Below are 14,284 nucleotides of genomic sequence, written 5' to 3' on the forward strand. Positions count from 1 at the left end.
ACGTAGGGGCAGAAGCTGATGGTGTGCAAGGTGTTCTTGGGGTGGCGCAGCTCGGGCTGTGGGCAAACTGCCACTTGTCGCCGTAGCGGCCCATCAGGGAGCGGATTCCTCTGGAGTTGGAGGGGGTGGGGGGTTTTGTGCTGTTTGATCGCCCCCTGCTATCCCAGGGACAGGGAGACACAGCGGCTTTTTAGACTGGTGGGCAATCACTTCCAAAGTTCTGCCCACACAGTCAGTACACCTCTCCTACACTGCATTTCATACAAACATTTATTCTGCAAGAAAAAACGACATTGAAGACTCAAACTCGCGACCGAGTAACTGCCGGGATCAAGGCGCAAACTCGCGACCTTGCGGATATGAGCCGAGCACTCTACCACTGAGCCAGCCATTAAAATCTACGCTAAAAAATTTCCATTCCCAAGACCGACAAATTCTGAATTACGAAAAGTGTCTGGTCCCAAGGCTTTCGGATAAAAGGTTGTGCACCTGTAGTATAATTTTAATAATTTTAATTTATATAGTGTCTGCAGATTACCAAACAGTTTTACAATTCAGAGGGAGCGTGCACATTTTTGGTTCGTCAATGAGGTGTTTTATGTGGAACTACAACCAAGTATTTGATTTACTGAATTAGCGGATCTCAGTCTGGAAAACAATGATACTTCAGTTGGAGGGTTAAAACAAAGGACCAGAAATGGTCACTCTGCTAATTGGTGTTCAGTGACCCTTGATATTTTGCTTACAAGGAAAAACTTTAAACTCTGTTTTGATATTTGCTGTTCCAGGGCTCGAAATTAGCGGTTGCATGGTTGCCAATGGCAACCTATAGTCTCGCCGGGCAACCTAAAAGCCATGCCATTTTGCCCGGCTTGGCAAGCACCCGGGACAACTATCGTTTAATTCTCAGCGGGCCCCCCCCCCCTCTCTCTCTCTCTCTCTCTCTCTCTCTCTCTCTCTCTCTCCGCTCTCTCTCTCTCGTCTCTCTCGCTCTCTCTCGCCACCCATATCCGTGTCTCCGATCTCCGCGCTCTCCTCATCCGCCGGCACGGCAGGCCGCCTTACACATGCGCACTGCCACGGCCTGCACATCTTCCCCCTCCACATGTGCACAGCCATGGCCAGCACCAACGATCCTATAGCGAGGATCTTTGGCCAGCACATCATCGGCCGTGGTTGTGCCACTGCAACTGGTCGGCGTCGGCCATTTTCTCTCTCCCTATGCATTGTGGGAAATATGGCCGCCATTGCTGTCCGGTCGCCGCCGCGACCGCTGAAAATAAACGCAGAATCACTCGCTTGAACTGGAGTAACTCCCTGGAGTAACTCTTGCTTCTTGGTTTCCTGGTCCTCCAAAAATATTCGAAATGGAATTTAAACCGGAGTGGACCCACCTGTTCTGTATTATATTTACATATTCTCTTGTGCTGCAGCAAGCAAGAATTTCATTGTCCTATCTGGGATACATGACAATAAAACTCTCTTGTATCTTGACTTGGACTTAAGCAAAAAAGGGTTCTTGGGGGGGGGGGGGGGAAAGAGCTACCTTAAATTTAATTTTGCATCTGGTTGGGTACCTATAGTAGGGTGAAGACTATTCCATGCTTTAATTGTGCGGGGGAACTACATGCAGCAGCCAGCATCTCTGGATAGAATAAATTGGGTGTCGTTTCGGGTAGAGACCCTTCTTTAGATTTCCTCTGGTTTTAGTGTTTTTAGTTTAATTTAAAGATACAGCGTGGAAACAGGCCCTTCGGCCCACCGAGTCCACGCCGACCACCGATCACCCGTACACTAGTTCTATCCCACACATTAGCCACGTAAGTCAATAGTGTTTTATTCTCTCACGTCCCAGTCAGAAAAATGAAATCCTTACTTGTAGCAACACAACAGTATATATAAACATAGTACTCTGTAAACACTGTTATAAACGGGATAACAAAACAGTGTATTATATATGAATATATATCTACACACACACACACACACACACACACACACACACACACACACACACACACACACACACACACAATTTCCCTCCTGGGATTAATAAAGTTCTATCGTATAGTATCGTGTGTGTAGGAAGGAACTGCAGATGTTGGTTTAAACTGAAGATAGACACAAAAAGCTGGAGTAACTCAACAGGTCAGACAGAATCTCTGGACAAAAGGAAAATATTACGTTTTAGGTTGGGTCTGAAAAAGGTTCCTGCACACCTTTGGAATGTGGAAGGAGACACGAGCATTCGGAGAAAATCCATGTGATCAAAGAGAAAAGGAGCAAACTCCATACAGACCACCCATATTCAGGATCAATTCCAGGTCTGGCAATTTTAGGCAGCAAATTTATGGCCAATGTACTGCCCCATAGACTTGAACTGAATTAAAACATACAGTAGCTGTAAAGGGGGATTTTGCGCCACTTAGAGATTTAAGACTGAAAATGAATAGTCTCTTTTTGTTTAGTTAAGTTATCAACATATAATTTTTTGTGTGTTGGAAAACAAAATATAGTGGCACAGCTGGTGGACTTGCAACCTCACACGCCAGAGATCTGTGTCCGATCCTGCCCTCGGGCACTGTTTGTGTTGAATTTGCACATTTTCCCTGCAAGCGTTTGGGTTTCCTCCCACATCCCAAAGACGCATTGGCTTTGTAGGTTACCTTGTCTCTGTAAAATTAACCATAATGTGTAGGGAGTGGGTGAGGAAAGTGGGATAACAGAACTTGTATGAATGGGTAGACAAAAACGCTGGAGAAACTCAGCGGGTGAGGCAGCATCTATGGAGCGAAGGAAATAGGCGACGTTTCGGGTCGAGACCCTTCTTCAGACTGATGTGAGGGTGCGGGGGGTGGGAAGAAGAAAGGAAGAGGCGGAGACAGTGGGCTGAGGGAGAGCTGGGAAGCGGAGGAGAAAGCAGGGACTACCTGAAATTGGAGAAGTCAATTTTCATACAGCTGGGGTGTAAACTGACTAAGCAAAATATGAGGTGCTGCTCCTCCTATTTACGGTGGGCCTCACTGGCCATGGAGGAGGCCCAGGACAGAAAGGTCGGATTCGGAATGGGAGGGGGAGTTGAAGTGCTGAGCCACCGGGAGATTTTGTTGTTTATTGCGAACCGAGTGGAGGTGTTGGACAAAGCGATCGTCAAGCCTACGCTTGTTCTCACCGATGTAGAGCAGCTGACACCTAGAACAGCGGATGCAATAGATGAGGTTGGAGGAGGTGCAGGTGAACCTGGAAAGACGGCTTGGGTCCTTGAATGGAGTCAGGTGGGGAGGTAAAGCAACAAGTGTAGCATTTCCTGCGGTTGTATTGTATTATATTCCTTTATTGTCATTCAGACTTTTCAGTCTGAACGAAATTTTGTTTTGCCTTGCAGTCATAACATAGAATAAAATAACAAAACACACAATAAACACAGATTTAACATCCACCACAGTGAGTCGACCATGCACCTCCTCACTGTGCTGGAAGGCAAAAGTCTTAAAGTCCTTGTCTCTCCCCTCCTCGTTCTCCCTCTGCGCTGAGGCGATCCAGGCTTTCCGATGTTGGGACCCCGCCGGGTGATGGTAAGTAAGTCCCGCGGCTGAATCCGAGCTCCGCGAACGTGCCGATTCAAACTATGCGGCCCGGGGCGGTCGTAGCTGCCAAAGCTGCCACCCTCCAATCCAGCGGACGAAGCCGCTGTTGCGGGAACGCCAGAGAACCGGTCACCAACCGACGATGTCGTCCACTGGGCCCGCGGCCGAGGCTCCGAAGTCAGGCCGTCGCAACGCCACCACAGCCCCGAAGTCGGCCAGCCTCCCGTTGTTAAGTAAGTCCTAGAGGCTCCGGAGGCAGAGCCAGGTCGGTCCCAGTTGGAGGCCGTCAGCTCTGCGATTAGGCCTCAGCGCAGACGGAGACGGGGGATACGACAAGAAAAGGTTGCATCCACCCTCGAGAGAAGAGACTAAAAATAAGTTTCTCCCATCCCCCGCACATACACTATTAAAATAAAATGAAAAAAACTAAAACAACAGGACAAAAGAAAACAAAAAAAAAAGAAAAGACAAACGGACTACAGGCGAACCGCAGCTGCAGGGCAGCGCTGCCCCTTCCGGGAAAGGGAAGGGAAGGGAAAGTGCCAGGAGAGGGGTTGGTTTGGGTGGGAAGGGGCAAATTGACCAGGGAGTTACGGAGGGAGTGTTCTCTGCAGAAAGCCGACAGGGAAGGAGATACATAGATACATAGAAAATAGGTGCAGGAGTAGGCCATTCGGCCCTTCGAACCTGCACCGCCATTCAATATGATCATGGCTGATCATCCAACTCAGTATCCCGTACCTGCCTTCTCTCCATACCCCCTGATTCCTTTAGCCACAAAGGCCACATCTAACTCCCTCTTAAATATAGCCAATGAACTGGCCTCAACTACATTCTGTGACAGAGAGTTCCAGAGATTCACCACTCTCTGTGTGAAAAATGTTTTTCTCATCTCGGTCTTAAAGGATTTCCCCCTTATCCTTAAGCTGTGACCCCTTGTCCTGGACTTCCCCAACATCGGGAATAATCTTCCTGCATCTAGCCTGTCCAACCCCTTAAGAATTTTGTATGTTTCTATAAGATCCCCCCTCAATCTCCTAAATTCTAGCGAGTATAAGCCGAGTCTATCCAGTCTTTCTTCATATGAAAGTACTGACATCCCAGGAATCCGTCTGGTGAACCTTCTCTGCACTCCCTCTATGGCAATAATGTCCTTCCTCAGATTTGGAGACCAAAACTGTCCGCAATACTCCAGGTGTGGTCTCACCAAGACCCTGTACAACTGCAGTAGAACCTCCCTGCTCCTGTACTCAAATCCTTTTGCTATGAATATTTTGAGATGGGAAGATGTGGCCAGTGGTGGGATCCCGTTGATAGACAAAGCTGGAGAAAATTAGCGGGTGAGGCAGCATCTATGAAGCGAAGGAATAGGCGACGTTTCGAGCTGAGACCCTTCTTCAGACTGATGTCGGGAGGGGGTCGGGAAAAAGAAAGGATGAGGCGGAGATAGTAGGCTATGGGAGAGCTGGGAATGGGAGGGGAAGGAGGGAGAAAGCAAGGACTGCCTGAGATTGGAGAAGCCAATGTTCATACCGCTGGGGTGTAAACTACCTAAGCGAAATATGAGGTGCAGTTCCTCCAATTTGCTGTGGGCCTCAGCCTGGCCATGGGGGAGGCACAGGACAGAAAGGTCAGATTCGGAATGGGAGGGGGAGTTGAAGTGCTGAGCCACTGGGAGATCAGGTTGGTTATTGTGAACTGAGTGTAGGTGTTGTGCGAAGCGATCGCCAAGCCTGCACTTGGTCTCACCAAGGTTGATCATACGCTGAATAATCCAGCCAGAATTTTGTTTGGAAGTGGAAAGAAATAATAGAAATTGCATTCATTGCAACGTGTAAAAAGAGATGAGATACTATATTGTAATTTTGCTGCATGTCATTGTGGTATATATCATGTCTTAATTGGTGAATATGTTTAGTTTGTGACTTTATTTGAAGCAGAAATAACATGTGAATGCTTCATTGACCATAATTCTGACTGGTAACTACGCACTTCGTCCGAGCACATTATCGCACGTGTCATGCAAGCCGTCTTAAATGACCACCTAAACGGTCATTTGGCCACCTAAAAAGCTGCCTAGGTTGCCCGGCTGGCAACATGGAAAAAAAGTTAAGCGAGAGCCCTATGTTCTCATAAGTCATAAGAGTAAATTAGGCCATTTGGCCTAGCAAGTCTTCTCCACCATTCAATCATTGCTGATCTATCTTTCTCTCTCAACTCCATACTCCTGCTGTCGCCCCTTTCTGTCAAATAGCTACTTGAGTCATCTGTTCATCACCTAGTTCAGTTGTATCTTTTGGAAGAAAGTTGCTGGAGTAATAAGACAGTCGAAGATTTAAAGCAAATACTTAACAAGTCGTGATCAAAATGTAAACTCCAAGTCATTCACTTACTGCAGCAGCTCATTATGTTTATTTAAATAAAGATCGCAGCAGATTGTAATAAGACCAATTCTGCAGTCGTAGCAAATTAAGAGCAAAATAAAGCTTTTGGGAATGCTAATTTGAATGAAATCACCAAATGTCTAAAATTGATATTTTTTTAAATTCTGAAATTCTAATTAGTGTTAAAAGCATCTTTGTGTGAGGCTAATGGGAGACCAAATATGTTGGAGTAATTCAGCAGGTCAGACAGCAGGAGAACATGAATCAGTGACATTTCGAGTCAAAATTACCTCCTTTTTCCTGGATTGTTCCATACTTGGAAAATGCTTGCATGGGTTGTTCTACAAGTTCAGCAAAGTAGATTAATTTGGGATGTTTCCAATGTATTTTCTGGTTCCTTTGCTAGAGTTCAGTGCTAAAAGCAGGGCAGCTGTGATATGATTTTATAACATTTTGTAGAACACTTCTGAGTTGTTTTCTTTGTAATGCATTTTGAATATGGTTATTAAAGATGTACTTATTTCACAGCATCAACTTTATCTTTTGTTCCTGCCAGTTGTAAAGAAGATAAAACATTCACATTTTATTTTAGAGATGTTTTTTACTTCTTCTTTAATTGAAGTGTTCTTTCTCATTTATGATTAATTGATGTTTATATGGTGGCATTAAATTGATATCGTTTCTTTTCTCCGGCAGCATTTTCAGTTGGCATTGATCGATTCCAACCCTTGCACTCTGTCCAAAGCAGAAAGTAAGTACTTTTTACCAAATTCCTTAAGATATTTTGTATTGAGTTCGGAAAGTGTAATTTATCTTTATCTTTATATGACAATCAAATAAAATCGAATTTTGTGCACGTAATTTAGTATTCCATATAACCATATAACAATTACAGCACGGAAACAGGCCATCTCGGCCCTTCTAGTCCGTGCTGAACACTTACTCACCTAGTCCCATCTACCTGCACTCAGACCATAACCCTCCATTCCTTTCCCGTCAATATATCTATCCAATTTATTTTTAAATGATAAAATCGAACCTGCCTCCACCACTTCCACTAGAAGCTCATTCCACACAGCTAGCACTCTCTGAGTAAAAAGGTTCCCCCTCATGTTACCCCTAAACTTTTGTCCCTTAATTCTCAAATCATGTCCTCTTGTTTGAATCTTCCCTACTTTCAATGGAAAAAGCTTATCCACGTCAATTCTGTCTATCCCTCTCATAATTTTAAAGACCTCTATCAAGTCCCCCCTTAACCTTCTGCGCTCCAAAGAATAAAGACCTAACTTCTTCAACCCTCTGTAACTTGGGTGCTGAAACCCAGGCAACATTCTAGTAAATCTCCTCTGTACTCTCTATTTTGTTGACATCTTTCCTATAATTTGGGGACCAAAATTGTACACCATACTCCAGAATTGGCCTCACCAATGCCTTGTATAATTTTAACATTACATCCCAACTTCTATACTCAATGCTCTGATTTATAAAGGCCAGCACACCAAAAGCTTTCTTTCCCACCTTATCTACATGAGATTCCACCTTCAGAGAACTATGCACAGTTATTCCTAGATCCCTCTGTTCAATTGCATTCCTCAATTCACTACCATTTACCATGTATGTCCTATTTTGATTTGTCCTGCCAAGATGTAGCACCTCACACTTATCAGCATTAAACTCCATCTGCCATCATTCTCCACAACACCACCTATCTTAGTATCATATGCATACTGGCAATTATTTTATTTTATTTCCCCCAACTATATCTCTAGATTTAGTGTTTATTTTTATTCAGTTATGGGCTGTGGGTGTAGTTGGCAATACTCCATTTTACATGATATAGTTGTGTTGCGTTGTTTCTCTGAACTGCTGTAGTCAGTTTTGTGAAGACGGCATGGTATTTGCTATAATGCTAAATGTCAAGGGACAGTGGTGAGGTGATTTCGATGCTTTTATTGTTAGTTGGTACAATGTGAATTATACTTGCCACTTGTTGATGCATACCCGAATATTGTCCCAGGACAAGTCTTGTTGCTTCTTCTTGCTGGTCATAATTTTCCTCCTGCTTCCAAATGCCCATATTTTCTGGGATTACATGAAGGATTGATCCCATTGTCCCTCTTCACTCTTGTATGTTGTGGTCAGATCCAAACGGCAACTTGTCTCCTGAATCATTTGTTGCTGTCTCTGTTCGTGCAGAGTTTAACAGAAGCAAAATTGAGGTTGGAATTTGTCCTTGCGTCAAAGGTGTAAGTGATTTTTAATAGTCTTTGACAGTTCGGACAGTTAAAAACTCTTAGAGAGTACTAACGTTTTTTTCCAAAATAACAGAATTAACTGAAATATCCTAAAATGTTGTGAAATTGATTAAATGAAAAAGTTTCTTTCACTTTGCTTCCTTATCCGAGACCCATTATCCCCTTGAAACCAGCAATTCCATTGAAATCAATTGGGTTTCAAATCCTTTGCCAGGTCTGATATGGTGCCATCTGCTACTCACCACTCAGTACCTGGAAGTCTGGGACTTGCTTCCATTTATGTAGTTAAGTGCCATTGCTTTCCTCTGGAGCCAGTGACTACAGCCAACAGGATTAAACCCATTATCTGAAGAATTGCAAATGGATTTGAATATTGTCTGACCATTAGCAAACATTGTTATTTCTGCCCTATTGATGGATGATAGGAAAGGCATTGATGAAACCGCTGAAGATGATTGGGTCGAAGACATTGCTTTGAATGTGTCTGTTTTAGGTCCCATGAATGACCTTCCATAATCAAGGTTCAAATTTATTTGTCACATGCACCAATTAAGGCACAGTGAAATGAATTACCATGCAGCCATGAAGATGGATAGTTAATCTTATTCTTCGATTCAAATGCATTGTTGAGCATAAGAGAGACAAACTGGTACCAATGAAATAGTTTTTGGTCTTCTCAGGATTTAAACTGTTCATATTTCCATTGATACTTACTATAGATCAAAGTAGTGTAAAGTTATAATGCTTCTGCAGCAAATGGTAAGCGTTAATGGTTTTCAAATAATTCTCTGCTGATAACCCCACGTAAAGATTTGTGCACTTTGTGAGATGTGTTCCAAAGCGCAATCAATCTCAATTTGCCTCCATTTCTTTTCTCAGCATGAATTGCAGTAATTAAAAAAATTGCACCTATTTTTTTTGAGAGGTTAGTGGTGTGGTAGTGAATGTTGATCTTACCAACAATTCTGATGGCTCACAAAGAAATCAAAAGAGAATTAAATAGAATCTCTCCATCACCCCACCCACATGGGGAGGTGATGTGATCTAGGAAAGGTTGATGGAAGCACCTGCAATATCAACATTTAGGATTTAATGGGAACTCACAGAAGAGCAGTTGTCTGAAAATGAACGGTTGTATTAACGAAAGACAAACGGCTGTAGGAACTCAGCAGGTCAGACAGCATTGGTGGTGGGAAATGGACAAACGTCATTTTGGGTTGGGCTCCTTCAGACTTTTATCACATTGGTTTCAGTAAAACGGCTGTCCCATTTGGGCGACCTAATCTGCGAGTTTAGAAGAGTGTCTTCGACCTTCAAACTCGCAGCATGGTCAACACGTGGTCCTAAGAGGTCCCATGAGGTCGCTGGAACACCTTCATGCTCGAGGGAAGTTCCTGTATACTCGTGGCCTCAGCTAGGTCGCGGAAAAATTTTCAGCATGTTCAAAAATATTTTCCTCCAGTAAAATTTGGTCGGCATGGTTCTTTTGAACTCTTAATGCTAAATAAAATATCTTGCATTATAATTTATATTATAACTAGGATATTCTCATGTGGTTGGACTTCAGAAGGCTCGGTATCAGGGTTGTGGCTATGTTTACACCTGGAACAAAGGTGCAGAACTCTGTTCAATTTAAGCTCACTAGGTTCACTGGAAAATGTATTTTACTACTGTGCAACACTTTAAAAAAAAAAAAGAAAGAAATATAAGCAAAGTGTGTTATTAGGGATGACATCCATTCGTACAGGAAATCTGGCACACTGTCCTGAGGTTGCTGGTTTGTCAAGGTTCCACTGCATGAGAATTTTGCTCTACTCTTGCATCCTGTCGTACCTTTCTCCTCATCCTGAAAAAAAGCACACGCCTTTTCCATTTTCTTTCCTAACTTAGCTGTCTCTGACTTTTTGTAATTAATGTGTTCTGAGTTTTGCTGGTAGCCTGCTGTTGTTTTAATAGTTTATCTCACTTTGTACATACCCTAAAAACATCCTGCCCATCATATTCAATCCCTGCAGCTTGCAGCTTGCTCCCATGTAAACCACAAATTCAATTCAGCGTTGTTCTTGATACTGTTTGTTTTATTCACAAAGTTGTGGCTGACAGATTGTGTGCACTGCTTACTTGAAAAAAAAACCCAATGGCACTCTGCAGCACTTTATCCACTGCTTACAGAAAACTGCTCTAAAGCCATGTGTGAACATTTAAATAAATCCTGCCACTAATTGCATGTCACTTTCACACTTACAATCCACCATTATGCAATTTGCCTTCCACCTGCTTTCCATCTCTCTCATTGCATTTACCATCTCCCCATATTCCAATAAAGATCTTGAAAAATTAAAGAAAAATTGCCTCCTAGCATCTGCACGCACTTGCTACATATTCCGCATGGAGGAGAATGATACTTCCTTGACTCGGCACTTTTTACAACACCATGAAAGGCACTATATAAATTCTCATCTTTGTGATTTGTGAACATTTATAATGTAAGGATAGAATTTTAAATTGATAGGCATCTAAAACAACATTTGATATGTAACAAAACAAGTGAAACATGTTGAAATAACGTGGATCTAAAAATACTGCATGCAATTGCATTATCGTTGAAATGAAAATCTTATTCTCAATGCCACTGAACTACGGTGATTGCATAATGTTACTTGAAGAATGATGTAGTCTCTGTGAATTGGTGATTATCAGCTTGGGAAATCTATTAGAATGTTTAGATGTCTCATTTGCAGGGATATTTCTATGCCAGTACCTGGCGCGTGAATGTTTTTTTTCAGCAACTGTATTTGGACATTATTTTCATGAATGGATTTCAGTGTTTGTTGCCACATTTCTAGATTTCTGGTTTTATATTTGTCACCCCTGTCATTCAAGTATATGTGCACTATTTTAATTTGATTTGTTTAAAGTACCAACTACTAAAATTGATCTTTATTATTATTTGCAGTTCAGTTCCATGTTGCTCACTTGTATGAAATCCAGGTAAGTCATCCTCTTATCTGCCTTTTTAATGGTTCTTTCAATTTGCTTCTGGGTGAATTTGTGTGCCTAATCCAAGTATTGAGGATATTTGGGTGCATGTGAGTGACATTGATGAGGTTGGATATTGACAGGTTGCAAATGGGTGAGGAAGAGAATGATTTAAGTGTGATATTTGATTAGGGAAAATGAGTAAGGGTTATGTGGGAAGGGAGATGTACGGAGATGCATGGAGGAAGGAAGTGCTTGAGGAACGGAACGTGAATGAGGATGTTTGAGGAGTACAGTGCATGGGGAAGAACAAGTATTTGAAGATGTTTTGGCATCTGGGTGAAGGTGACCAAGTCGTGATCGGTGGTCATCAAAAGAAATGAATGATATGTAGTGAAAGGAGGCAGCCTTGGGAAAGGTGAGTGAGTGAAACAAGTGTGATGGGAGAAACACAAAGATTATTGTATAGCATGAATAGAGGAGCAAGCAAGGTGTAGGAAAAGCCAGCCCAATTTGATGGAAGAGAGCAGGCTAGAGGAAGGTAAACTGGATTATACTTGCCAAGGTTCATTGCCACTGGTTAATTCACCAGGTATTATTCACTAGTTTTGAATTATTTAGTTATTCTTGTTTTCCTGTTTCCATAGAAAAAAATCTTCTCGCCACTAAGTTTGAATTCTCCTATCACAGAAAGCACACTCTCCAATCTAAAATTTAGCTGTTTCATACCCAAAATCATAAGTTTACCCATGTGGTCCTAGTTAAACGTATTATATGTTTGATAAAGTTTTGGAAATCTGCATTGGACCAGATTTAACATTAATTGACTCATTTACGTACATGATAATATATTATTTCAAACCTATGCAGACTTTTCCTATTTTCATATGCATATAATTAAAAGTGTTTTAATCAATGCACTATAATTCAACATATGTTGAGTCATTTATTTGCCAATGGAATGATGTAGCAGACATTAGATACGCATTTTGGTGAATTTTACGAAATCCGGTTCTTTTCATAGCATCTGATACTGCATTCATGGAGGAAAGGATGAAATCTGTTGGAAGATTTTTGCAGACACTTGAAATTTGTGCAGTGTGATGTACTTAGAAATATATTTTTAAATGTTAATGAAAAGAATGCTAACATTTTTAATGTTTACTGATTGGGATACCAGATTATCAAGCCTGACATGAAGAGTTTATGCTAATGTATAAGAAACAGCAGGTCTATTAAAATATTCTATCTGAGATTGACTTGTCCTTTTTAAACGATAACTTCTAACATGGCCAGATGGTGTTAAAAGTTGTTCGAAGACTTTTTTAATATATCACAAAATAATATTTCAAAAAGATTTACTCCATAATGCACAATATTCTGTTCTTTTAAATGGATGCCTTTTTTATATTGTTAACAATTTCACTTTGGAGCCATTCTTGTATTTATTGAAGCTCTATTTCTTCAGAAATCAAAGTTTACCTGCACTCATGGGGAAAGATAGCTGAGTCATCATTGTTACAGAACTTACTTTGTGGCAGTTGAAAATCTTAATCATTGCACTGTCTGAAAGGGTAGTGGTGTTTTATTACACGACAAAGACTGGAATAGAATGCAGACTTGCCGTGATAACATGATCAATATGGAAGGCCAGGTTTAAAAATGAAACTAAGTTACCATATTTAAAACTAAATTGCTGTATTAGAATGGTTAGTTTTAGTTTTTATTGCATTCCGTTTTATTAAAAATTCAAAATAAACATAATGTCGGAAACGCTATGGCTTAAGCTGCTTTGCAGAAGTGAAAAGAAAACTCTGTGTGGTTGGAAATTATGGATAGTTGTCCCAAAACCCATTATAAGCACTAGAACTGTCTCTTGAATATCCGATGCAAACAATAATATTTTTGTGTGGAACAAGAAGAAATAGTCAAGTAAAAAACATAATCTTTGTACATGTAATGCATATATATCTTGTTTTCCTGTGTATCAGCTTAGAACTGATTAATTAGAATTAGAGTTCCAAATAAGAATTAACTGGTTGAGAAAGTTCAAGAAACACTCAAGACATCCTTTATAACTATGCTCTTACATTTGATGCTTACTTGACAATTTTCTTGCCACTAAATATAATTTTATTGCTAGTTTGCAGTTCCACAAGTACTATTTGCATTAGAATACTTCACAAAAAAAGGTAATTTTATGCCTGAACCTCAAATATGAAATTTTAATGGCTATTGATCGGTGTCTGACCTGATCCAGTATGTGGCTCCTTAAGAAGAAAGACTGCTGGTTGGCAGTCAGAAATGAGGAATTTTGTTTCTATATCCCAAGATAAAATAGAGCATCTTAATGCTTTCTTACACAGACAGCCTAGTCTATATAAGCAGCTGTGTATTTCTAAAGAGAGAGTGAGTCTTTATCTCTGACTTTCAATATTTTTGATATCTCAATCCAAAGCGTTTATTTTTTCTTGATGACAATATATATTGTCCAGAAAATAACTTAGTGCAATAAATATAGCTGCTTTGTGTTGGGCTGGTCGTATTACCTAATGGGCCATTCTACTCTGCTGGTAGTTGGTAGGATATTGTACAAAAGCATTGTTGGCGACATAAATGTCAAACACACAGATGTTTTTAGAGACCTGCCGAAGCATATGTATTATCTTTTTCTCCAATGAAACAATCTCACATTTTCCATTAGTATATGAAGGCAAACAAGATGGTTAAGGACAGAATATTTTGTGTAGCTACAGATATTTTGATCCACTATCTTTAGCACTCAGTCCCTCCCACCTCCTCCATCCGCTCATCACTTACCCCTTCCCTTCTGCCCACCATCCCTCCCTTTGGTTCCCCATTTCATTCTTCAACTTATTTTCTTATCGGATGTCACCATTTGTTGCCTTTTGTCGTCTCCATTCCCACCCTTCTCTCGTCCCACCCAGACTCAGCTGCCAATCAACCTCTGCTTAGCTAAATCCACCGAACATGTACCAGGTTTTGCACCACCCCGTTCCTTTGCCTCTTTCTACCTCTATCTCTCCTCTCCAACCCAAAATATGAACTCCCCTTTGCC

General features: G+C 41.2%; 1 protein-coding gene across 2 annotated transcripts in view; it reads left to right on the forward strand.

Annotated features, from left to right (window-relative positions):
• kdm6a (lysine (K)-specific demethylase 6A) overlaps nucleotides 1-14,284 on the forward strand; it is a 195,270-nt gene that overhangs the window by 97,920 nt on the left and 83,066 nt on the right. For both annotated transcript variants that reach the window (XM_055644641.1, XM_055644642.1), the window contains exons 7-8: nucleotides 6,668-6,722; nucleotides 11,183-11,217. In XM_055644641.1, coding sequence (XP_055500616.1) covers nucleotides 6,668-6,722; nucleotides 11,183-11,217 — 90 coding nt within the window. The remainder of the gene's footprint in view (nucleotides 1-6,667; nucleotides 6,723-11,182; nucleotides 11,218-14,284) is intronic.

This window comes from Leucoraja erinacea, chromosome 13 (genome assembly GCF_028641065.1).
Source record: "Leucoraja erinacea ecotype New England chromosome 13, Leri_hhj_1, whole genome shotgun sequence".
Classification (NCBI taxonomy): Eukaryota; Metazoa; Chordata; class Chondrichthyes; order Rajiformes; family Rajidae; genus Leucoraja; species Leucoraja erinaceus.